Source organism: Chinchilla lanigera, unplaced genomic scaffold (assembly GCF_000276665.1).
Source record: "Chinchilla lanigera isolate Chin_1 unplaced genomic scaffold, ChiLan1.0 scaffold00015, whole genome shotgun sequence".
NCBI classification, from domain to species: Eukaryota; Metazoa; Chordata; class Mammalia; order Rodentia; family Chinchillidae; genus Chinchilla; species Chinchilla lanigera.
In genome coordinates, this window is record NW_004955416.1 from 11,632,150 (window position 1) to 11,657,131 (window position 24,982).

The following is a 24,982-nucleotide window of genomic DNA, read 5'->3' on the forward strand; positions in this document are numbered from 1 at the left end:
TTCTCTGGCTCTGCAGGTGGCTCCTGTGGGAATTCCCTGTATCAAAGGACGTGTATTTAGGGGAAAGATAATTATGAATAGATAGAGAGTACCCGAGGCGTGTGTTTACTACCCAAACTCTGACCTGCAGTAGCATCTCAAATGAAACAGAAGCAGCAGTGCGGGGACCAACTCCTCTTCTCCGTCACCTCTCCCAAGCAAGCAGGGTGATGGAGAAAACAACATGTGTCCCATTCTTTGAAGGCAGACAGTGACTCCGCTCTCATATTGATCAATGTGAGCAATTCTCTCCTACTCCGTGGGCCGCAGTCTCTGTGTCTGTGGGCAGAGGAGGGTGAGCTGAACATGGTTCCGGCTGCTCAGAACATGAGCTCTTGCGGGAGACATAGTGCCGGGCCCCAGCCCAGAGCTGCGAGTGAGAACCTGCATTTTAACATTTTGTTTGGGGCTGATGTGCTGGCTCCGTAGTGTGTGTGGGTGTTTTCTTCCTATCAGCTCTGCTCTGGTGAGCCCGAGGCTATGCCTTTTCTTCACCTTTAGGAGACAGCATAGTTTCTGGGGAAGGCACCAAGCTTTGGACTGTGTCCCAAGCTTTGTAGCCAAGAGAGCTCTGGGCTGGAGTCACTCAGGTGGAGGGAGCAGGTGCTTCCCACTGGGAGGCGCTCAGTTTGTAAAAGCATTTTCCAAGAGCTTCTCTCTGAGGAGCGAGCGGCGCCCTTACCTCTGGGGTCCCATGGACCCTGTGAAAGTGACCACTCGGAGACAAGGCTGGCACAGTGGCTGGGGCCTCCCCGGGGCTGGGCCTACTCCCAGGTCTACCTGTGACATCAGAAGGGGGCTAGAGCCTCCCTGTCTCTCTCCTTCTTCTCTGTGGCTGCTGCTTCAGGACCAGAAGACTAGAGAGTTGCATTTCCCTGCAGGGGGGTGAGGGGACAAGAGGCAGATGGAGGGAGTGGGTGTGGCTTGTTACCCTGCCTGACTTCGGAGAGGCGGGTGGGCTCCTGCCAAGCGTGTCAGAGGTTTCTGCACTGCTGTCGGTGCAGGGGCTTTCCCTTCTGGGGGAACCACATCTCAGCAGCCCCACTGGGCCTCTAGGAGCCTTGACATGGATTTAGAGGTTTCACTAGACAGAGACCCTGTTCTTATGGAAAGGGTGACACTAGGCTTCCATGACCACGAGAGAGGTGGAGAGGTTCTTGTCTGCCTTCCCTTTGCCCGCACTCCTGCTTGATTCCAAATCACCTTTTGTCTATAAGGCATAGAGATGGCTCAGATCAAACACTCACTCTTCCCACAGGCCGGGTGAGAGATGGCAGGGGTGTGGCCAGTTTTCAGAGCCACACACCTGGGTTCAAATGCAGACAGTCACCAACTAGCCCTGTGACCCTCGACAGAGCCTTAGCCCTACCCCAGGCCTGCAGAATCAGAACCTGCAGTGTAAGTGCGGCTGCCCCAGAGTCACTCCATGTGCATACAGTCTGGAGGCAGGCTAGCAGGGTTTCTCAGACTCCTACCACCCCCTGTATTCTAAGACCCTGTGACTATACTGCATGTAGTTTAACTACTAGGAATTAGAAGCACAATTCTGGAGAAGCAGGCTTTGGACTTTGCCACCTGTTAAGGATTGAACCTTAGCAAATGCAGCACTTTGTGCACCCAATTGCCCCATCTGGCCAGCTGACGCAGAGAAAGGGCCTGTTAGGGCTCAGTTTCAGGGGTTTCAGACTATGGTCAGTTGGCCGTGTTGCTTTTGGGTCTGTGATGAAGCAGCACACTGCAGCAGGAGCACGAGGAGGAAAAGGTGCTCTCTTCCAGGTATGGTGGGAGATGACGTCCCACAATCCCCTTCAAGGACACACCCCCTGGACCTAAGACTGCCCACTAGTCTTTGCCCTTGAAAGGCCCTACCACCTCCCAACTTCACCCCACCTTTAACACATCGGCCTTCAGGAACCCTTGTCCAACCCACAGCTTCAGGCTGTCCTAAGAAAGTACTGTGTGCCACCTGGACACCGGCTCCAGGAGGACACCATCACCCTAGATTAGGACCCAGCCATATGATCTCATTTTACCTTCATTACTTTAAAGTCTCTGTTTCCAAATAGTCTCAGCCTGAGGTCCTTGGTAACCAGGGCTTGAACAGGGAGTTTTGGGGCTCACAGTTCAGCCCAGGAAAGACACATAATTGTACGTGGCAGCCAAGAGTAAATCAGACTGCGCCCAATGCAATTCCCAAGGTTGGTTCCAATGCCTGCCACCTCCTAGGAGGAGGAAAGTGACCTATGCCCACAGGTATGAATGTAAGGACAGTGTCCATGCTCGTCAGACTCAAATCAAATATCTCTCCTGAACTCTGCTGAGTGCCGTGGAGGGAGAGGGTCTGGATGACATCCGGTCACTGGATCTGTCTCTTCTCCCTCCTGTGCCCAGCAGGACAGCAGCCAGGGGTTCTGGAGCACGCTCCTGTGTACTTGCCCCGCAAGATGTAGGTCACAAGCAGGGTTTGCGGCTGAGTCCTCCGGGCGCCTCCCACAGCCTGGGGTCTGGAGACCAGGGGCTGTGAGCTGCGTTTTGAGCCAGCAGAACCCCTTGAGCCTCACAGTAATAACTTGTTTTCAAGTAGTGTTGCTGCACCATGGCAATGATAAGGAGACCAAGACCCAGAGAGGTCAAGGAGCCGGTAGGTCACGCAGCCCAGGCTGGGGCTGAGGATCAGGGCTCTGCTGCTGCCATACCCTGTGTGGACTGAGCCTGCCTCAGTTTCCCTCGTGATTTTCATGGGCAGTGGAGGGGGGGTCCCTCTGCCTCTTACCCCAGAAGGAGCCCCCTCAGCTCCCATCCAGCCTCGAAGCTGCCTGACCTCCCAGCCTCCTCTATTTCTGATGCATCCAGTCCTGTCTGGTCCTGCCGAGCGCTGGCCTTGAGGTCGGAGGCTGGGAATGCCCACCCCAGGCCTCGATGTTGCGGGTGGGCTCACCTGGGTGCTGTTGCCGGCCTCCCTGGAGGTCCCTGTGCCCCTCTGCTCATCATCTCATCTCTTTTCCTCTGCAGGTGACGTGCGGGGGCTCCCTGAGGGATGAGCAGAGCCCAGGTACCTGCGAGCCGAGGAGAAGCCAGAGACCAGGAAGCAACACCTCCACCCCCCATTCTGCCTCATCATCTTGGGCCTGGGAGGCTGGGCAGATCCCGGGCCAGGGGCAGCTGGACTTGGGAACTCAGAGCTTCCGGGAAAGTTGGGCCAGCTCTCGAGAGGACTCATGGGGTCACCACAAGTGCTGGCCTGGGGTTGTCTGCGTTTCCCTTTGCACTGGGTCTGCCACGCCTGTTCACCATCCGCTTCGAGGACCATCGTGACTGTGTCCCCAAGTCCTGCACGGACTCTGACACTGTGACAGCACGCTGCTCCAAGGACCGTGCAGCGAGCTGTTTCCACAGCTGAGAACCGGGCCCAGCTCCACCCGCCAGCAAGCTCTTGGTGCCCAGTGGAGAAGGCCACCCTCCCGTGCCGGCAGAGTTCCCGGAGGACTCGGAACCATCCGGGATTCTTGGACACAGCATGCACCCGGGGCCACATGTGCTCGGGCAGGAGGAGCCGCAGGCAGGAAAGCATGGTCCCTGTCACGGAGGGCTCCCGGGCAGGGCCATCGCTGCTTCCCACAGCTTGAACTGTTGGCTGTGACCCGTGGGAGCCTCGCTCATGCTAGGGGGCGGGGACCCTCTGCACACAGCTGTTCTCACATCTACCAGAAAGGGTGTTCTTATCATTCTGTTTTTGAAACGACCCGTGACCTCATCAGATGAGGTTACCGCCCTCCTCCCTCTGCCCACAGGAAGGGTGAGGCCGCAGAGTCACAGAGGGTGCTGGGCAGGGAGGGCCATAGGGTGCTACCTCCAGTCCCTGCACTGAGTCGCTGCCGGCCCAGAGCGGGCCCCAAGGACACAGGCTGCTTGGCAGTGGAGGACAAGCCTCCTTTGGGCCCTGAGAAGAGTTGGCTCTGGCTTTGCCCCAGGACCACGGAGCATCCGTGTCCTGCTATCCCTTCCTTTCTGCTGTGGAGAGTGTGAAATGGAGCTTTCTTCTTGGGGGTGGGAAGGGCGCTGCTCCTCAGGGCCACGTTGCATGGCCTCACGGCCTGCTGAAGCACTAGAAAGGGCCTGTTGTTCTGGGACTCGGTCTGGGCAGGCAGGTGCCTGTAAGAGGACACCGCCCCTTGCCCTGCCCATGCACCTGTGAGGACCAAGTGGGGCCTGGGAGCTCCTCTGGGACCCCTCTGCCTGCCCCGGCTCACTGAGCACACACAGAGCGCCGCTGTGAGGGGAGGTTTGGGGATCAGAGTTGTTGCTGAGCTGGTTTAAGGGCAGTGTCTGTGAGCCCTACTTCACCCTCTCATATGCGAAAAGGAACAAACGAACAGTGGCTTTTATAAAATAGAAGTTTAATGTAGTAGGACTTTAATTCTCTCAAAATATAAAAGTCAGTCAATCCTTGGGCTATTTCCATGCCGCACAGGGACTAGGCTTTGCCATTCTCTGCTCAAGGCTCCTACTACGTGGCCCAAGATAGCTGCTGAAAAATCCAGCTATCACGTCTGCATTCCAGCCAGCAGGAAGGAGGAAGGAAGAAATAAAACCTTCCCACCCTTCTCAGAGGGCATTTTCTGGACTTTACACATCTCCAGTACTTCTGCTCTCTGTAGAATTTCTCTAAGATCACACAAGGGAGCCTGAGGAAGGTGGGCTTCATCCTTGATGGCCATGTGTCACTAAAGAAGGAGGACAAAGTAGACGTTGAGGAGTGATTTGCCATCTTTGTCCCACCTTCCTCTTGGGCGGGTACTAGGAAGATGATTTATAATATGTAGGCATTTATATTTAGGTTTTCAGTACAGTCCTCCAGGACTGGCTTTCGAAGTATAGACCATTGATGTAAAGGTTAGAAATCAGTCCACATTCTCCTTTTGCCCTTTGGGATCCCAAGATCGAGAGAGGTGAAGCAAATCTTCTGAGGCCACACAGCAAACTGGTAGCATCTCATTTCCAGCTTGTGTTTACCGGGGTTGTTTTTGTTTTTCTCTGTTGCTTAAGAAAAGGCTTCATTCATTCTGCAGGGGAAGGGCCTCAGGTGCCTGCTCTGTCTGAGCAGGGTTTGTGTGCCCTGACCTGCCCAGCCCTGGATCATGGCGCTGAGGGCTGCTCTGGGCCAGCTGGAGTGTGCCATCCCTGCCTCATGTGTGTGTGTGTGTGTGTGTGTGTGTGTGTGTGTGTGTGTCCCTGTCTGTCCTCACACTTGATGCCTGTGCTTAATTTCAGGGCACGCTCTGTCAGGATGGGAGCTGTGGTGAGGCAGAAGCAGCACATACCCCTCAAGGCTGTGCTGGCCACAGCATGGCTCATCCTGGTCCTCTTCCCTGGGGTCACATCCAAAGGTGAGCCCCTTGGGGCAGTGGCACCAGCTGTCCTGCGTGGAAGGCACAGTGGCCATCCAGGCTGCGGGGGAGAGGGAGCAGGAGAAGGAGTCACAGGGTGAAGCCGGGGGCTTTAGTCTGGCCCATCCTTGGCAGACTCTGAGATCCCAGGCAAGTGTCGTCCTGGGCCACTGTCTCCTGGCCCGCAGGATCATGGGTTGTGTAGAGTCAGGCTTGAAACCTGGTGTGTGGGGCAGGTGGGGAGGGACTGGTGTCCCCAGGGCAGGGGGGCCCTTGAAAGTTTCACCCACTTCCTGGTTCTGAAACTGCTGCCCTGCGAAATGGCACATGAATTCTTAAGAGGAACAGAAATGTAGATTTTTATATAAATGTGCCCTAGTTGTTAAATGTTAATATCTAATTCAAATTTTTCAAAAACCACTCTGAGGGTTTAGACAAAAGGATCACAGGTCTGAGACGTAGCTTTCCACCTTTGTCTGGGCCCTGTCCCCTCCACCTGAGCTCTTCTCTAGTGCCATGGGGTGCAGAAGCAGCCATCCATGCCCCATGGGGCCACATGGCCCTCCTGGGAAGTTGGAGTGGTTGCCATAGTGACATTTCAGCAAACGTACTGTTCAGCCCCTCACTGATCCATAAGTGGAAATTCACTGTGGCTGGCTGTCCCAATGTACAACATCTAGCCACACAGAGCAGTGTTGCTCTGGGCCAGTCATAGCCATGGTTGGGGCCATGGGGGGCTGGGCTGGGGCTCCCTGTGGCCAACAAGCCCCCTGCCTCCAAAGCCAGGTTCAGTCTGCTACCAGCTCCTACACTCAGAAAGCGAAATGGACTTTAGGTAGTCCTTGGTGGGCCGGAGGCCTGAGGCCTTGTACTGTGGAGTAAGAATGCCTCCTTGAGGTTGCTTAGGTCTCCCTACCTGGGCCCCTGGGCCCACTCAGCCATTTCCATTCATCACATGGCTGGGAGGGATGCCTTGGAGACTGACCAGGTGTTCAAGACAGGGAAGGCTCCAGGCCCTGGCTCACATGAGCAGTCTGGGCAGCCCAATACAGAATGAGAGTCTGGCACTTGCCGGCAACAACTCTGGCCTTCCATGAGCATGGGATGTCCCATGTTTCATTACATTGCCACTACTGAGCCCTTGGGGCTTCTGATGGCTAGAAAAGCTGCTTTAGTGAAAATCCCCCAAAATGTAGAGTTTTCTTAATGGAGGACACCCCAAGCCTGATCTCCAGAGCACAGTGAGGTAGGCGGAGCATAAGGAGGGTTCCAGTGGTCCTGGGAGGCAGGATAGGGGTTGGGTCTGGCAACAAGTAGGGCTAGGGAGAGGATGGTGTCTTAGCAACTTTCTCATTGCTGACAGCTAGTACCCAACACCCACAATTTAAGAGGAGAGGGTTATTTTAGCTCACAATTACAGTCCATAGCCAACTGGTTCCAAGGCAGAGATGACATGGCAGAAAGGTCTGGCAGAGGACAGTTGTTCATGTCATGGTGCCCAGGAAGCAGAGAATGTAGGGAGGCACCAGGGAGGGAGATGGATCCTTCCAGGTCATGCCCCTGGTGACTCACCTCTTCTGACCAGGCCCCACCTCCTGACAGCAAGTCAGTTACATCACCCTCTTGATTCAGTCACCTCCTCAAAGCCCTGCCTATGAGCACATGAGGCCTTTGGGAGACACTCTTGATCTAAATCATAGCATTCTGCCTCTAACTGCCCCCCCACCACACTCATCTGCATCTCTTTATGCAAAATGCATTTAGTCCATCTCTAAGTGTCACCAAAGTTTTAACATTGCTGAAAAGTCCAAGTCCCAAAGTGTCCTCTGAGACTCAAGGTACCTCTTAGCTGTGATCCCCTGTAAAAATCAAACACTTGTAACATACAATGGCACAGGATAAATATTCCCATTCCAAAAAGGAGGAACAGGAGAATAGAAAGGGATGGGACAAAAGCAAGAGCAAAACCAAGCAGGGCAAACATTAAATCCTCTAGTTCAGTGTCCTGTACCCAAGGCAAGCTCTGATGATATGATGTGAACTCCAAAGGACATGGGCAGCCCTGCCCTTACTACATCACTTGCTGGATCCCCCATGGTCTCACTCTTGGGCTGGTTTTGCTTGCTGCCTGAGGCCTTCCTCAGCAGACATTCCATGTTCTTGGCTTTTCCAACTTCCTGGGCTCTCCCCTGCATTTTTGGCTTCACTCTTGCAGCTTTGTGCACTGCCCTCTCAGGGGCACACTGCCTGGCCTACCAGACCTTCTTATGAAATCTGGATGAAAGCCTCCATGACCCCATAACTCTTGTATTTTGCATGCCTATAAAACCAGTACTACATGGATAATGCCAAGGTCTGCTGCCAGTTTAAGAAATAACTGGGCTCCCTTAGATCATAGCTGCAGAGGCCTCTGAGTGCTTGGATGGAAGAACTCCAGGAAATTCTTTTCTAGTTGGTTCTGAAAGATCTGGGATCCCTGAGGGTTTCTTTTCAAATGACAGCTTTACAGCTTTGCACCCTTTAAGTCTGCAAAGAGGGGGTTCTTTTTCATTCTTGCAATGCTGGCAATGCATCCTTCCTATTGTCCTGATGCAAAGCACTTGGTTTATTTTGTAATGCTAATCTTTTTGGCAACCAAACTCTCCTTTGCCAAAACTCTGTAACCCTTTTCTTTCTGGGGAAACTGAAGACTATTCACATGAACTTTTTCTTGCTTCAGTATAAACCTGGCGAAAAGCAGCAAGTAGTATCCATGCTACAGCCTGAATTTTGAGCTGTCTTGAAATTTCCTCCACCAGATTAATTAGTTTAGAACCTTTAATCTTGATCTTCTGTAAACACCCACAGTTTAAAGAGGGAGAGGTTTATTTTGGCTTATGTCTGGCTCCAAAGCAGAGGCAGCATGGTGGAAGGACCTGGGTGGAGGACAGCTGCTCACACCATGGTGGTCAGGAACCAGAGAGTAAAGGAAGGAACTGGGGAGGGAGACAGACCATTCCAGATCATGCCCCCAGTGACCACCTCTTCTGACAAGATTCCACCTTCCCATAGCAAGTCAGCTATAATGTTCCCATAATTAATCACTTCCACAAGGCCCCATATATGAGTGCATGAGACATGTGGGGGATATTCTTGATCTAAGCCATAACAGATGGGCCTGGGGCTCAGCAACCACTGTGGCTGAGGAAGGAGGATGGGGTGGGGCTCTGCAACCACATAGAGTGTCTACACTGAGCTTTGCTTCAACCATGAGCTATTGTGGACTTGGGGAACCCTGGCTGGTGTGGTGGAGCTAGGTAAAGGAATGACTCCTTTTGCTTTCCCTGAGATACTTAGATATAAGTGCTATCATACTCCCACAGCTGAAGAAAAGGCAGAGAAACCAGAGCCCCTCTGGGGTGCATGTGGCTCATATCACCATTGTACCTGCAGGACCCAATCTCTCCTCTGCCCCTTGCTCAGGCTTGTGTTGTGGGCCTGGCTTCTGCTCCTTCCTGCACCATCTTCCCCTGGTCTTGCCATGGGCTGACTGCCCATCACCTACCTGTATGGATTCTATCTAGATGTCCTCATGTGCTCAGAGGCAGGGACTTGTGGAAGGTGATTGGATCATAGGGGTGCTGTACTAATCAATGGATTAGTTCATTGATGAGTTTATAACTCATGTGCTGTTAGGAGGTGGGGCCTGCTTGGAAGAGGTGGGTCACTAGGGATATAATCTGGGAGAGAGTATGTCCCCCCCAGGCTCCTCTCTTCTCTCTCTGCTTCCTGCTTCCATAGGTGAGTACCTTTTCTATACCCAGCCTTTCTATCATGCCACCAACCACGCAAGGACTGAAACTTCTAAAATATGAGCAAAAATAAGTCTCCCCTCTTTTAAGTTGCAGGTATCAAATATTATGTCCCAGTAACCAGAAAAGCGATTAAGACACTGCACCACCAAGTTATCCTGAAATCTAGTTACAGAAGACAGGAGAATGAGCCAACCATGCTCACCTTGCCTTGCCTGTCCTCCCTATGGATCCCCCTGGCTATCTATGGACCTTCCTCCAGGTCCTAAGACAAGCTCTACCCACTGGCCACCCTGCAAGAGCACAGGTTTTTTAGACTCATGAAAGTTCAGGTGCCTCCCAGTGCTTCTGGCAAGGCAGAAAAAAGCTGCAGTTACCCTGGAGCCTTCTAGGCAGCCACCTGCTACCTTTGCATCAGACTCCAGTAGGGCAGGACAGACTTCCAACAGAGGAGCTGGAAAGCCAACTCCTTCACAAAGCCATCCAGTTGTGCCCTTTGATCCCCCAAGTGACAGCTCAGGAGGTGTGTGTGTGTGTGGGGGGTAAGACTGTCACTGGAAGCACCATGGCTTAGTAGCCTCATGCCCCAGCAGAGCCAGTATCTCTCACAGCAACTTCTTAGATATCACTCTCAAGGTCCTTGCAAAGCATGTGTCTGATCACAAGATTCTGCACTGCAAGTACATTCACAGCATCACATCTCCACCAGACATGAAAATAAAGCATTCACAGCTCCTCCCAGTTTAAGGACCTTTTACTAGTCAAAAGTCACTTTTCTTATAAACCACAATGCTTGATAACCTAGTTTATATAGAACTATCCTTTTTAAGTTTCTAAGAACAGAACTAGAAAATGAACCAAAATTCAAATTCTCATGCAAAACAGCAAAGGGTTTTGCTACCTCTTTTCTGTAAACACTGCTTCCCCAAGGACAGAATATCTTGGAACCCAAGGAATCTGGGTAAATAGTTGTATGACTTCAGATCTGGGAAGGTCTTGGGTGGTCATCTGGTCTGCCCTTCACCTTGTAGAGGGGACACCGAACCCAGGAAAGGGAAATGACTTGCTCATAGGCACATGGTGAACTAATAAGAAACACAGGACCACACCCCAGGGCTGCTGTCTCCTAGGTCAGAGTGCCTCTGATAGCCAAGGTCTTGCTTTTGGCTCTAGTGGAGACAGGGGCCAGGAAGATGTAAAACACCCTCCCGCCTTGTGGTCAGCCTTTGCTTGATGATGCTGGTGGGTGAGAGCAGTGATATCTCTTTATCTTTGGCAGTGGCTACTGAATGCCCTGACCAGAACCCTGAGCTGCAGCTCTGGAACCCTGGCCATGATCCGGAGCACCATGTACACATCAACCAGGGCAGGATGCTGCTGCTTGCCTCCTCTGCCACAGTCCACTCCATCAACATCTCACAGGGGGGTAAGCTGGTGCCTCTCCTCCCCAGAGCCTCATAGAGGGTGCAAGCTGCTGTGTCCTTAAATGGAATGAATGTTACATGCTTTGGGTTTGAGTCAGAGGCTCTGGGTTTTTGTGATAACCATCAACTCTGAGCACTTAGGAATGACTAGGGCTGGCCCATTCTTGGTAAAAAACAAAGTAAGGAAACTCTTTACTGGTGCTCTGAGAGGTCCTGCACTCTCATCTGCAGCTATTCCGTCACCGGTGACGGTAGTGATAGCTGTGAGCCAGATGGGCATTGTATGTGCATTGCAAAGTGGAGACGAGAAAAGTAATCACCTGTCAGAGAGTGAGCATAGCAGCCTTTGGAAGAAATACTTGGTCACCTGCTTGGCTGAGGAGGGCATCTGGGGAGTCTGCTGTGGCTCCTTACGACTTTACTCTCCCGCTGTGTTCCTAAGCCTCTTGTTCCTCCTCTTCAGGCAAGCTCATCATTAAGGACAGTCAGGATCCCATTGTTTTGCGCACCCGACACATCCTGATTGACAGTGGAGGAGAGCTGCATGCTGGGAGTGCCCGCTGCCCTTTCCAGGGCAATTTCAGCATCATTCTGTATGGAAGGTAGGAGAACCTAGCCCCGTGGTGGCAGATGCTGTTCTTGGATCTGACGGGAAGAGGCAGAGCCGAGAGGGAGGCAAGAGAGCCAGATTCCAGCATAAGACAGGAGCCGTCATTGTGTCCTGCCAGACAGCAGTGGGGAACAGGACAGACTCAATGACTGGGGCAAACTGGAGCAGTCCAGGAGGCATTTTATTAACCATGGTCCTGGTGTCCATCTGTGCCACCAAGGTCCCTGCCAGCCTTTCCACGACCTCCTATGCATGTCATGGTTGGTGGCGTGTCAGAGTGTCTATTTAGTAAGGTATGATGGACAGACTTAATGTGCCAGGTGTCTCTGGCTGTGCAGTGTTCTCAGCAGCAGTAACCAAGAATGTGCAGGTCTAGCAACATAGGTCCAAGTGATCCCATCACCACTCTGGGCCAGAATACAAAACGTAGACCTGAAGAGGAGAAGCAGCAACCTGCAAAATCACAGGCTTTTCTGCGAGTCTCTGGGGCCTCCCATTGGCCTGACATAGAGAGGTCAGGTGACCAGTGCTGTATTTGCCAAGCTGTCACCAAAGCATGGCCAGCTGCATGGGACCAGTGGGGCTCGGGAACAGGGCTGCGGGGCCATGTCCAGCAAGGTACTGTTCCCACAGCTTGGACCTTTTCTTTCTCAGAGCTGACGAAGACATCGAGCCAGACCCTTACTATGGGCTGAAGTACATTGGTGTGGACAGGGGCGGCACCTTGGAACTGCATGGGCAAAAGAAGCTCTCCTGGACATTTCTGAACAAGACTCTCCGCCCAGGGGGCATGGAGGAGGGAGGTTACTTTTTTGAAAGGAGCTGGGGCCACCGCGGAGTCATTGTCCATGTCATCGACCCCAAATCTGGCACAGTCGTCCACTCTGATCGGTAAGGTGGCCTTCACTTGCACATGCATACCTTCCTCCAGCACGAGCACATGAGCTCATGTCCTACCAGGTGCTGTAACGGGGTTGTCTCAAAGCACTCATCTAAAGTGCTAATAATGGGGTTGAATTTAACAATTGCACAAACAGGTGCACACTGGACTCAGGTTGCAATCGCTGGTAACAAGGGGAGAAAGACACAGTAGGAGATGTAAAGAAGTAGTTGAGTCACTAGGGGCAGCCGTCCCAGTGCCAGGGGAAAGGTCCCCAGGCAGGACACAGCTAAGCAGAGCTGGTGCTCCTGAGCTTCTGGGGGAGAAGCGGCACTCCTAGCCGCAGGGCAAAGCCACAAGTGTCCACATAAAGGCAGCGGGCACCAGATGGGACACAAGGCGCCTAAAGTGACCTTGGGTCAGTACTGGTCACAGTGTAGTCACTGTATGGTGTGTGTAATGCTCTGTACTTAATCTTCACAAACCTTCTCTTAGCACCCACGTGCTGTGAGTGAGGCCCCTGTGCCAGAGTCCTAGGTTGGGGAGGGCTGAAGCTGTAACAGAAACCTAGATCTGTGTTGCATCCTGGTGACAGCCCTGTGCGGTAGCTGGGCAAAGCAAGCCTGAGCCATCAGATGAAGCAGGACGAGAGTGGTTGATGAGGAACCCCTCCATCAAGGCTGATTCCTCAATAGGGGCAGTGCTGCTCCTGCAGCTGTGTGGCTTCGATTTTAATGAACTACTACATAGAGAAACAAAAGGCTGTCAGGAAGCTGCCGGGGGAGGTTACCAAGGCAGGTTGCCTGTTTGCTCCAGAGCCCCTTGGTGAACTCAAAGATCTGATAGCTGAGCACATAAACAAATACATTAGCTAACGCACGTGCACACACATGCACACAGCCAGAGTCACCTGAGAAACTACCTGGAAGAGCGGAAACTTGGGTCAGTCCAGAAAAGCAGCAGGGGATTGATCAAGTGGGAAGAGGCTGGGCTGAGCAAGCGGAGACAGCAGCAGGCATGTGGCGCTGTTGTGGGTTTCTGAGAAGGGCCGACTTGGAGGCAGGTGGGTCTTGGGGCCGGTGAAGGGGAGGGATGAGGCAGGGCTGGACCCGGTTATGCTGAGAGTTTAAACAAGTTTGGCAGCCAAGGAGCAGGCACCAGGAGTACCTCGCCAGCTACCACTTGCACCATCTCTGTTTTTCTTCTTCAAGGTCTCCTTGGCCATTTGCATTGGCTAGTTTTTCTACATTCATTTTGGAACTATGTTGCCTGTTAAGTTCCAAGACAAATTCTTTCCATTGCAATTGCTCAAAATCTTTATATTTACGTGAATGAGCTGGGATTGTTACCAACTTGTCTTTCCTTTGTAAATTCTTCTCAACAGCAGTGTAGTTTTTTAAAAAAGCATCTGTACTTCCTGCATAGCTTATATACATACTGTATGAGGGAACGTTATCTTTGTTAACTGTGAGATGATCAATTTCTACCCTGTTCTTGTAGTCCCAACTGCTCCAGAGGCTGAGGCAGGAGGACTGCTTGAGCTGAGGAGTTCAGGCCAGCCTGGGCAACATAGTGAGACCCATCTCAAAAACGAAAACAAATAAAAAAAAAATGTAGTTAGAGATAGTCCGTTCTTACCATAAGAGATGTGTTGCATAACACCATTCTTACACTCAACCATAATTTATTGTACACTTAAAATTTTATTGAAGGCATAACTTCATGAGAAGGCTTCTTAGCACAGCATAGTAAAATGATTTTTTTAAAAAAAGGATAAACAGGAAAAAGTAGGCCTGCAACAGTATTTATAGTGCTTAAGGGTTCTATCATTGCTACTATGTAAATCAGTGCTGACATTTTCATGATTCTAATGTATTACTATAAACAGACTGCTTTAGTGGTGGGAGGTGTGATGGGAAATCACCTCCGTTTCATTTCCAAGAATTTGGAGAAGTGTTTCAGTCTCGAGCATAGAGAACTCCCCATGAATGAGGTGTCAGGATTATCTCCTCAAGTTAGGCTCTCACAAGAGGCAGGAGCCCCCGCCCCCAGGGTGAGGTGACAGACCAGCACTTGAGGTCTCTGCCGTTGTAATCAACATGTCGTGGGCAGTTTACCCATGGATTATCATGATGGTCGATTCAGGTCCTTCTTGGCTACTACCGCATGCTGTGTAAGGTTCCTACACTCACTTCCTCTTTAAGAAAAGGCTTCTTTGTTTAGAGCCCCAGCCCATGGGATCTTTGGATGGCTATTAATTTTTGCAACACAGATACACTTTTAGAATCTTTTGGGCTGCTGTTCAGACTACCCAAATCCTCTCCCTCTCTCTGCCCTTTTCAGATTTGACACCTACAGATCCAAGAAAGAGAGCGAGCGCCTGGTCCAGTATTTGAGTGTGGTTCCTGATGGCAGAATCCTTTCTGTGGCGGTGAATGATGAAGGCTCCCGAAACCTGGATGACCTGGCCCGAAAAGCTATGACCAAGCTGGGAAGCAAACACTTCCTGCACCTTGGATTTAGGTACCAGCCTTTCTCCCCTCTGTGCCAGGTGCTGGAACCCTACCCACCCAGAACTAACCTTTCTCATGCCCCCTGGGCAACTCTACCTTACACTGTGACCTAGGGGATACAGGCACATTGCCTGTATGCACTGGATGTATTGGGGCTTGTATTTAACCGGAGCCTGTTGTTCTTGCTGTTGTTTAATAAGAATAGCCCACTCTTTAACCCTGAAGGTCTCTGATTCATTCAGTCAGCCTCAAAGCTCTGAGTGTGTGCTGTGTGAGACGGCCACGTCCTGGATGTACAGCTAATGTTCAATTTTTCTATTCTTGGCAAGGGACCTTGTCATGCCTTGGGGATTGGCAGACAATTTTTTTTAAGGATTATGTAAATTATCTCTGTGTAACCAAACACCCAAAGAAAGAAGCCTTTTGATATGCTCCACTGAGGGTTTTATTCGCTTCGAACTGTAGCATCATGCCTGGCATTGGAGCATGCAGGTTGGTACCGAGGGGACGCTGTTTACCCTGCAGTAGTAACCACACCTCTTTAGCCCATACAAGCCAGTCTCAGCTCAGTGGAAAGCTGAGCTTACCTCTTTCATGGCCTTTTGGAGCCTGCAGTGCCCCTCCCTCGGGCTTCCAGATCTAGGGCGAGATGAGGGGCAGGTGAGAGCCCTTTCTAGTCTCAGAGCCCAGCAACTTTACTGGCTGGGTGGAGGCTCTGTGGGCGAGGGAGGGTGCTCGGGTTCCAGGGCGTGTCCTCAGACAGCCTCGGGCTGCTCCTTCTGGAAGGGGACTCCACAGGAAGCTCACACAGCCAAAGATGACAATGCTATCTTGGCGTGGCAAGGCTCTTTTGTTAGCAGGCCCTAAGCACTTCCAAGTCATTGTCTTACAAACCAAACACCAGTTTGTTAATTTTCAATGAGAGATAAAACCACAGGGGACTGGCAGCTTGGGACTCAGCAGAAAACAGCAATGGCTGAGGCCAGAGTCTGGCATCCAGTGGTCTAGATGCGGGGCTAAGCTGCTCCTCCAAGGTGTGACCGCAGGCAAGTGACTCGGCGTCTCTCTGCATGGACCCTACATGTGTCAAATGGGCTATCTCAAGACCCTTAGGAGAGTTGAATGTGATAATACAAGAAAATACCCGTAGTCCTGTCTGGCACCAAATAAGCACTCTGTAAACTGTAGTGACTGTTTTCTCCTTATAAATGAGAGCCACGGGAAGGAAGGTGGGTGCCAGCCATCCACGTGGGTGAGCTAGGGAGAGACCACACACTGCCCCTGCTCTGTGTGGAGACGCAGTTGGGGTGGCCAGCCCAAGGTATCTACAGTCGGCAGAAGCACTAAGCCATGAATGTGCCCTTTGTCCATGTGCTCAGGAACTGGCCATGGAGCAGAGGTTGGTGGGGGGTGCTGGGCTAGGCCAGCTGTTCGAGCTCTTGTGAGAAGGCGGAAGCTGGGAGGGGGGCCATGGCACACAGGGGAGCAAGACAGAGCCACATGGGGTTTAGAGCAGTCTCACAGGGAGGGCGAGGCAGGCAGGACCCCTCAGAGAGGCCGGCAGCGTGAAAGGCCAGGGGAGAAGTGCAGCTCTCCCAGGGAGGAGGGACGGTCCAGGCGCTGTGTGGTGTGTGAACGGGTGAGGACTGAGGGGCAAGGCTGGGCGGGCATGCTGGCCACAGACGATTGCAGGAGAGGGTGCCAGGGCTGAATCCTCAAAACCTCGATACACACATTCAGCCAGGACCTACTTCCCAAGGCAAGTGATCTGAACAAAAATGAAGAAAGCCATTGGCACTTAAGTAAGTGGCCTACAGAGATAGAATGGAAAAATGTGTCTCTTCTTCCATCTAAATTCTTGTCTGGGGCCCCTGGAACAAACAGACTGATTTACAAGTGAAGGGCGGAATGGTGTCACTAAGGCAGTGAGTTTTACATGGCTTTCTGGAAGGAAGGGCTAAGCCTGGGCGAAGTGATGCGAGTTTGAAGAAGGCTAGGGAAGAATTTGCTGGCAGAGTGCGGTGAGCTTCAGGTCTTCTTTGCAAGGCCCAGCTGTGCCTTTTCCCCATGGGGTCCCCCATCTTCCCAGGTAAGGATGTCCCCTTCTTCTGGGTGCGGGGAGGGTGCCTCTGGCCTGTAGGCTGTGACCCGCTTCTGGGAAGCAGGGTGGGGAGATCAGAGGTCCTCCTTTGCTGCAGTTTCTCAGCCAGGCGCGTTCAAAGTGCAGGGGCCCTATCTTGGGACGGTGTGTCCTGAGCCCCTTCCTTGGTTACGATGATGGGGCAACAAAGAGAGGGAGGAGCCAGAGCCAGCCCAGAGGCCTGCTGGAGGAGAGGCAGGTATTTTGCTTGCCAAAAATGCAACCTTCTTTTTCTCCTTCCCTGTTGTGAGGATGAGATTGCCTTTTGCCTTTCCAGCCAGGGGTAGGTGGCTGGGGTGGCCGGTTCCATGAGCCTACAGTATTTTCCTCGAATTCTGCTCTTAGAGGAGGTGGGCAGGACAGAAGTCAGCTCCTCCCTTGGAAGGTGCGTTCCTAAGGGACTCAGCCCTTTCTGCAGGATGTGACCCAGCTTGGCAGGTGGTGCGGTTGGGCTGTTGGGTGTTTATTTATTTGTGATTCATGCCCAGTCTACTGGCAGCATGGAGGTAAAGAGGATCACAGTTAGAGGCACCAGGCTGGCCAGGGGGCAAGGAGACCCAGGCAGTGCTTGCAAAGGAAGATTGCTGGCTGAGCGAGGGAGCCCCACTGATCAATGGGAAAGTCCAGCTGCAGAGACATGGACCAGCTAAAGGACCCAAGTCTGGCTCTGCCCAAAACCACATTCAGACACATGAAGAACTTTACTTTTTGTTATTTTCAGACATCCTTGGAGTTTTATCACTGTGAAGGGAAATCCCTCTTCTTCGGTGGAAGACCACATTGAATATCACGGTAATCTATGGTTGGTGAGAGCCCCGGGCCCCTCTAGCATATTTCTACCCAAGAGGCCCTGGGTCTTTCTGAGCCCAGCCTTCCCCCCAGTATGGCTGCCCATCTGCCACCGCGCAGTGAAGTGACCAGCTGCTGACCTGGCCACGTTTCTTGGCAGTGGCAATGGTCTGCCCTGACCACAGGTCAATCATACACGATAACATTTACATTTCCAGAGAAGTCTTCACTGCTTATTCTTTTTTTTTTTTTTTTGGACAAGCATGAGACTTTAATCAGTTTCAAGTGGAGTTTATAACACTAAGAAGTAAAGGGTTGTTAACAACACAGTAACAAATGGACATCGGATTGGTATGAGGCATTATCCTGTACACATCATTTTGTGTGTGTGTGTGTATGTGTGTGTATCCTCAGTGCACAGCATTTACACACGGAACCACTGCTGCACAAGAATATCTGAAGAGGCTGAACAGAGTAAGGCTGTTTAGAGACTGAAAATGTTTAGTATATATAGTCTATATGAAAAGATTGAATTTTTGAACTGGCAGATAGAAGGCAGCTCTGCCAAACGCTACTGTTAAAGCCCCCACTTGAGTGCACAGTTCCTCCCCTTCCATCTGCATGCCTGACACATTAACAGTATTTAAAGGTAAACGAGCCCCTTTGTGGCAACCACAGCCATCGTTATGAACATATTGCACAAATTTTCTAGAACTAAACATGTAACTTGTACCCTACTTTTATTTTTTAAAGCTGAAACATTTGATGCTGCCGGTAAACTCCACTTAAGTTTATAACCTATGCCACAGCAAAGAATGGTGATGCTGTTCAACTACCCTTTTATAATTATGGCAAAAATACCCAAGAGGAGTTACAGAGGATTTGGGATGGTACAGGGCCCGACTGTAAGCTTTTTCACTGCTTATTCTAAAACCAAGTTGTGGCACAGAAAAGATAGGAGCTGGAAGGGAGGCGGCAGGGCCAAGATGTGGAACCTGGGAGACTTGGAGATGGCTTGGGATGCACGGCAGCAGTCCTCTCTGTCCAGTAGTAGGGGGCACTGCTGCGGGTACCCTGGGAGGGACTCAGACTTGGAGAAGGGTAAGCTCCAAACCTGGATCTTTTGGACCTTGAATCTGACCGTTCAGAAGGGAAACAAAAGAATGAGTAATAATCTGCACTCCAAGTGAGAAGAATGGTCTGGTCAATGAACAAAGCCTCTTTGTAAAGAAATAGTTGCTGACCCATAGGCACAGGGGCTTTCCCTGCCTTGGAACCCCACTGTTTGAACTGGGGTCTGCCTGCTCTGCTCTCTGACAGGCCACCGAGGCTCCGCGGCTGCCCAGGTGTTCAAACTCTTCCGGACGGAGCATGGCGAGTACTTCAATGTCTCCTCATCCAGCGAGTGGGTCCAAGGTGAGAAGCTCTGGATACCCCAAGATGTGCGGGTGATCAAGGCCAGGAACCACCAGCTATGCACAACAAAGGGTTTCCTTCCAGAAATGGGGACACTTAACTGTTACAGACTCAACTAGAAGTCTGCAACTGGAGATGGTCTTTATTTAATCAGACCCCACTGGGAAACAGGCCAAAAGGAGGGTTAAGATTTGAGTTTCAGGTCCATAGGGATCCACAGCATTCAGTTTGGTTCATGGAATGTCATGACATGGCAGGCAATGGCTCTGACCAGACACAGAACCTGGGCAGCGCCTGCCTGTCACAGAGCCTCCATAGGCCTAGCAGCAGTTCTTGGATAATGGACTTATGGGTGGGTTTTCTCCTTTGTGCTTATTTGGTTTTGCAATAACAAGAACTGTATATTACCTTCATAAAACAAGCAAGTCAACAAGAAGTGTTTTTAATGAAAAGGCAGACAAGATGGGAGAGTTGGCAGGTAATTTGAAAGTACCTTTACCCCTACTGGTGCAACCATGGACAGATATCTGACCCTATCTTACTTCCTGCCTAGATGTGGAGTGGACGGAGTGGTTTGACCATGATAAAGTGTCTCAGACTAAAGGAGGGGAGAAAATTTCAGACCTCCGGGTAGCTTACCCAGGAAAAATCTGCACTCGCCCCCTTGACATACAGGTACCAGTTGAATGGGAGGCTGGGAGGCTTTGTTTTTCTTTAATTATTATTATTTCTTTTTTGGTACCAGGAATTGAACTCAGGACCTTGTGCTTGCCAGGCTGGTGCTTGTGCTACCGAGCTATATCCCTGGCCTGGCAGGCTTTATTTTAAAGGGGGTGCTATAAATTGCAGGGTGCCTTGTCACCTGTGTGGTGTGACTCTCCTGGCCCTCCTCCTTCTGATGGAGGTGAGTCAGAGAGCACCATTCCCTCTTAGAGACTGAGGCAAAGGCTTATCACCTGCCCGAAGCTAAGACTTGTTCTCTCTTGGGTCTGCTTGCTCCTTCTCCTTCACCTGCTCTGCAGCCACAGCTGGGGCCCCCTGGCCAGGGTGGCTTGACCTACCCACCTCACTCTTTGACGGGCTTTCTTTGGGCCCCAAGTACTGTGGATTGGGGAGCAAGGATTGGGGTATAGGCTGAGCCCAGCCCGGGGGGAGAACACAGGCAGGGCCATGTTCTCCATGGAGTGAAATAAAAGCATTCAAAGAAGGGCAGTGTGTTAGCTCAGGATCCTCATGTGGAGTTCATTCTGTCCCAAGGACAGCTAGACCTTCACAGTTGGCTCCATCGGGAGAGTTGACTTGATGCTTGGGCCTCAAAATTCAGCAGCTCAGTAGGTGGGAACTGGGGTTGTTCAGAGAGCAGGGAAGCCAGGAATGACAGGCTAACTAAACAGGGTTTATTTCCTTATACCCGGTCTTGTACCAAAGCAAGTTTTGAGGCCATTTAAATGCTTGATCTAGAGTTAGAAGTCATTTGAGAAAGACGAGTCCATTTGATCTTCTTTCAGTCAGCAAAATCACAGTTGGCTGCCTGTGCCTGCAGGCTCCACATCCAAATGTTCAGCCACCTGGGGAGCAAAAATATTCCGAGAAAATAATCGCATCTGTGCCGGGTGTGTGTAGATTCTTCCTTCTTATCGTTATGCCCTAAACAATCCAGTAGAACTACATGGTACCTACAAATGTGAGGGACTGTAAGTAACCCAGGGATGACTGAGGCACAGGAGGATATGTGCAGGTGATATTTAAATTCCATGTGCTTTCTACAAAGGAACTGAGCACAGACAGACTCTGGTACTTGTGGGGGATCCTGGGAGTTTTCCGGGGACACCAAGGGTGACTTGTGGGGGATTGACTTGTGACTGACACTTGTCAACACTTCCTCCAGGTCACCTAACCAGGTAGTCCGACTGTGCTCCGACCCCACTGCACTGTCCTTGGCAGGTCTTTGACCTCTGCTTGCCCTGAAACAGGGCCCTCATCTTAGCCAGGGCTCCCTCCTGCACTGAGTGAAGGCCAAGGAGGCCTGGCTCACTACTTGGCTCAAGCTCTTCCTTTCCTACGGCTCCACAGTTATGAAGAGGGATTTGCCCAGATTAGGTTGCAAGTTGCAGCCTCTTCTTGGATCCAAAAGGATCAAAAGGCACTCACTCCCTCAAAGCACAGACTTCCCGGGTTTAATTGAAATTTTCTCCTGTAGCCTTGAACATTCCAGTCTTAATTCTGAAATAGCCATAATCTTATCTCTTCAATGCACTTGACCGCAGGCTATGTGGTCCCTTTGTGGCTTCCCCTTTCCTGATATTTCTGAAAATCCTTCAGGAATGCTTCTCTGGTCTCCAGACGCCTGCTGGAGTTTCTCTGCCAGCTGCCTGACTCCAGATTCCTGCAGACTGAGGGTGACTTGCTGGCAGCAAGCAAACAGCTTTCCTGGGGCATTTCTACTCCAGCCTTTGCTCCGCTCCCAACACACACACACACACACACACACACACACACACACACACACACACACGGGCCCTTCCCGGAGGGGCCCAGCGCTCAGTCAGGCCTGGGCTGAGGACACACACCAGACTTCCATGATGACCACACCACGCTCTGTCTCTCCCTGTCTGCAGCCATGGCACAGGGCCAGTTTGTGCCCCCTGCCCAAAAGAGCATCCTTGACTATGCATTCCCTGAGTTCAAGCTCTCAACCATTTGAGGCCAAAAGGAGAATAAAAGACAAAGCAATGGTTTCCCCCATACCAGAGGCTCTGGGCAGCTTTCCCAAAGCAAGTGGCTTTGTTCTATGAAAATATTCTGCCTAGCATTGTAGCCCCTCATTAATTCAAAGTTCCCAATTCCATAATGGGGTCTTCGCTTCGTCTTGGTAAAACCAAGGCCTGTTGAAGGCAGTCGGCTGACAGCCTACTCATATGTCTGCAGATGTGAGTCCAGGCGCCATCTCTGGAGCCAAGGAGGAAGCACTGCCTGGGTGTGAGTGTGCCGGCTCCTCCTGGCGGTCTGTGTCCCCTGGACCCTGTAGCCAGCGCATCTCCTCACACTCGGGGCAGGGGACAGTGGTGCTGTGCAGTGAGCTCCTGGCCATCTCCGGGGCTGGGGAAGGGAAGCCAGCCTCGTTCTGCCTCTTGCTCTCTGCAGGTGACATTAGCCGGGAGCACAGTGCCCTGGCTGACCAGGGTAAGGTGGGGGACATGGACCTCCCACGTCGCCACGCCCCCTCTGGGAAGCCAGCTTGGCCTCCCCTCCCCATACCCAGGGCTGTTCCACACCCGCACGCTGCACCTGCCCCAGGGCCCGGCACCGTGTCATGCGCGCAATGGGTCGCCAGGACTGTGGGCACCAGTGCAGTCAGACCCTCTGGGGAGGGTGTTGAGGGCATGAGAAGAGGTAGCCTGAGGCCGCTGGCCTGGCCCAGAGGACTTCAAGGAAACTTTCCCAGAATCTGGTATCTCTTGTTTCTTCAAAAAATAAAAAAGTAAACTAAAACCGTTTCCCCATCTCTACGCTCCGTCAGCTTTCCTTGCCTGAAGTCCCCTCACCTCCCAGCCCAGGTTGGGCTTCTGGGGTGCCTTTTGTTTCCCCACAGTGGTGGTGTTGGGGCTGGAAGTTAAGCTCAGGGTCAGAAGAATGATCTGGAAGTCAGAGAGACTGAGATGGCAGAGAGATGCCTCCTCACCTGCAACTCCAGACCCTCCAGTGCTCAGGTGTTGTATTTAAGGTGGCACTACCTCTCAGGTGCTGCTTCTGCACTTGCATGACCCTGTTGCCTTAAGTGTTGTCCCCTGGGTCACTTGCTCACAATCCTGGCCCTATTCTTTATCTTTGTGCCTCAGTTTCCTAACATGCAAAAATAGGGATAATAATTGTTCCCTTATGACAGGCTTTTGTGAATTAATGCAAGCATTCACGAAGTACTTGAACCATAGGGAGTGCCCTTCATTTGAAATTGTTTATATAATAATATTTCAATGGTTTTATTTTATTCTTATAAGCATGAATAACAACAAACTTATGTCCACTTAAGGTGAAGATCCATTTCACTGAATGGTGATAGATCTCCTTTTGTTTGTTTGTTTTGTTTCTTTGAGACAGGGTCTCACTATGCAGTTCAGGCTGGCCTTGAGCTCACTTTGTAGCTCAGGCTGGTCTCCAACTCACAGTGATGCTCCTGCCTCAGCCTCCCAAGTGCTGGGATTACAGGCATGTGCCACTGCGCCTGACTGACTGATGATAGATCCTTTTTCACTCTCCTTGTCCAACACTAGGGTTATTCTTCAGGTAGGGAAAAAAGAAAAGCAGAATTGTTCCCTTGAAGTTGTTGTCGTACCTTGGAAAGTGTCCAGCTTCCCTGGCGATGCTTCAGAACAGGGCCTCTGTATTTTAGGGTCTGTTGAAGACCATGCTCAGCTAAGGAAGTCATCAGCTCAGGGGGTCAGATGGCCTAGAGCTTGGGTCTGCATCCTGTGGAACTTTAGTGGTTTCCTATAAAAGCCTGCTTACACCCCTGGTCTGGGTTTGAGACATGCCCATGATAATTGGAGTGTGTGTGCAAGAAAAACCTCAATTTTAGCTATGAATGTTCATCACACACTATGTGATTCTTAAGCCAAAATAGCTGCCGAGTCTAAACAATGTTTCCTGAGAAGTCTCTGCCTCTTTTTTTAATGGTTAGCCTTACGCTGCTGCTAAGCCCTGACCTTGGTCTGTTTCTTTGCCAATGATCACAGCTGCTGTGGCCTCGTGTAAATTGCATCTCTGAACAGCAGACGCGGGCTCAGGGGCGGGCACACCCGGCCGGCACGGGCAAGCCTTGCTTGGAGTGTTTTTTAGACTACCCCCCGGTCTCATCAAATCCCATTGACTGAGACTCTGTGCCAGGCCCTGGGGCCAGGGAGACAGGTGAAGCCCTGCTCTCGCCCCCCTCGAAGCTCTGCCACCGACAGGGGCCAACCTGTGAGCAAAGCACAGCAGGCGGGGGGCCCTGGCACAGCGGGGAGATGTTCAGGAGCCCCAGCTTTGCAGTTAGGTACAACTGGGTTCAAGGCCTGCTATTGGCAACCCTTTCCATGGTGCCAGCTATCGGGAAGCCCTGCAGTGAGTCCCCAGTCTCCTGCCAAGTGTTATAGCGCATGGTGGGAAGAGCAAGAGACAAAATAGGGGTGTGCAGGGATCTGGAATGGCCAATGGTTCTTGGGGAACAAGAGGTCAGGAGGCAGCCAGAACCTTGGCATTTACTGATCTGAGTCAAGGACAATGGCAGAAGGGCAGCGGGTGTTTCTGGAAACAGTAAGGATGACTGCCGTGGGCTAGTGAGAAGAACAAAGCATTCTTACGAGGACAAGGACAAGGACAAGGACAAGACAGGGGCAGAGGAAACTGAGTTTCCCCAGCTGCCTTACCCTGTCCAGCAGGTCTTATCTTGCCCTGTGAGCCCCACAGCAGTCATTAGCCGCAGGGCTTCCAGCTGTGAGCAGACAAGAGCAGGAGTTTCCAGGTTCCACTCTAGCTCACGGGCAGGACAAGAACAAGCGTGGACATTCCCTAGACTGAGTTTGTAGCTGGTGGTCCCCAACAGTCTGCTCTGTCACTGGCTTTGTCATCCTGGACCAGTTGCTCCGCCTCCCCACCTGTCATTTTCCCATCGGTGACACCAAAGCAGCCACCGGTTCTGCTGTGAAGATAATGTGACGTGTTTGTAAATGCTTGGGTCCTGAACCCCAACAGTGTCCCTCCAATTTCTCGGCCTCTTAGAGTTACCAGGGCAGCTTCTAAACACCCGAAACACCCAGGCCACAGCCCCTACATAACTGAACCTGAGTGTCTGAGGACAGGGCCTGGGCCTCGGGTCTTTAGAAGACTCCTGAGTGATATGGAGCCCATCTGGGCACCATGGGCTGGGACATGGTGATTCCTCTCGATGAAATCCCTCCAGCAGTGGTGGTGGTGCCTACACTGCAGGAAGTGGCCAGGCCGGGAGCTGAGAGCCC

At 51.6% G+C, this 24,982-nt stretch overlaps 1 protein-coding gene across 4 annotated transcripts in view; it reads left to right on the top strand.

Moving 5' to 3' along the window:
- Cemip (cell migration inducing protein, hyaluronan binding) overlaps positions 1–24,982 on the top strand; it is a 137,879-nt gene that overhangs the window by 70,103 nt on the left and 42,794 nt on the right. For 3 of the 4 annotated variants that reach the window (XM_013512631.1, XM_013512633.1, XM_013512632.1), the window contains 9 exons: positions 3,052–3,835; positions 5,311–5,426; positions 10,497–10,643; positions 11,105–11,243; positions 11,906–12,142; positions 14,475–14,654; positions 17,506–17,576; positions 18,894–18,989; positions 19,543–19,664. In XM_013512631.1, coding sequence (XP_013368085.1) covers positions 3,798–3,835; positions 5,311–5,426; positions 10,497–10,643; positions 11,105–11,243; positions 11,906–12,142; positions 14,475–14,654; positions 17,506–17,576; positions 18,894–18,989; positions 19,543–19,664 — 1,146 coding nt within the window. In that variant the 5' untranslated portion in view covers positions 3,052–3,797. The remainder of the gene's footprint in view (positions 1–3,051; positions 3,836–5,310; positions 5,427–10,496; positions 10,644–11,104; positions 11,244–11,905; positions 12,143–14,474; positions 14,655–17,505; positions 17,577–18,893; positions 18,990–19,542; positions 19,665–24,982) is intronic. The other variant, XM_005381436.1, reaches the window with a different exon arrangement.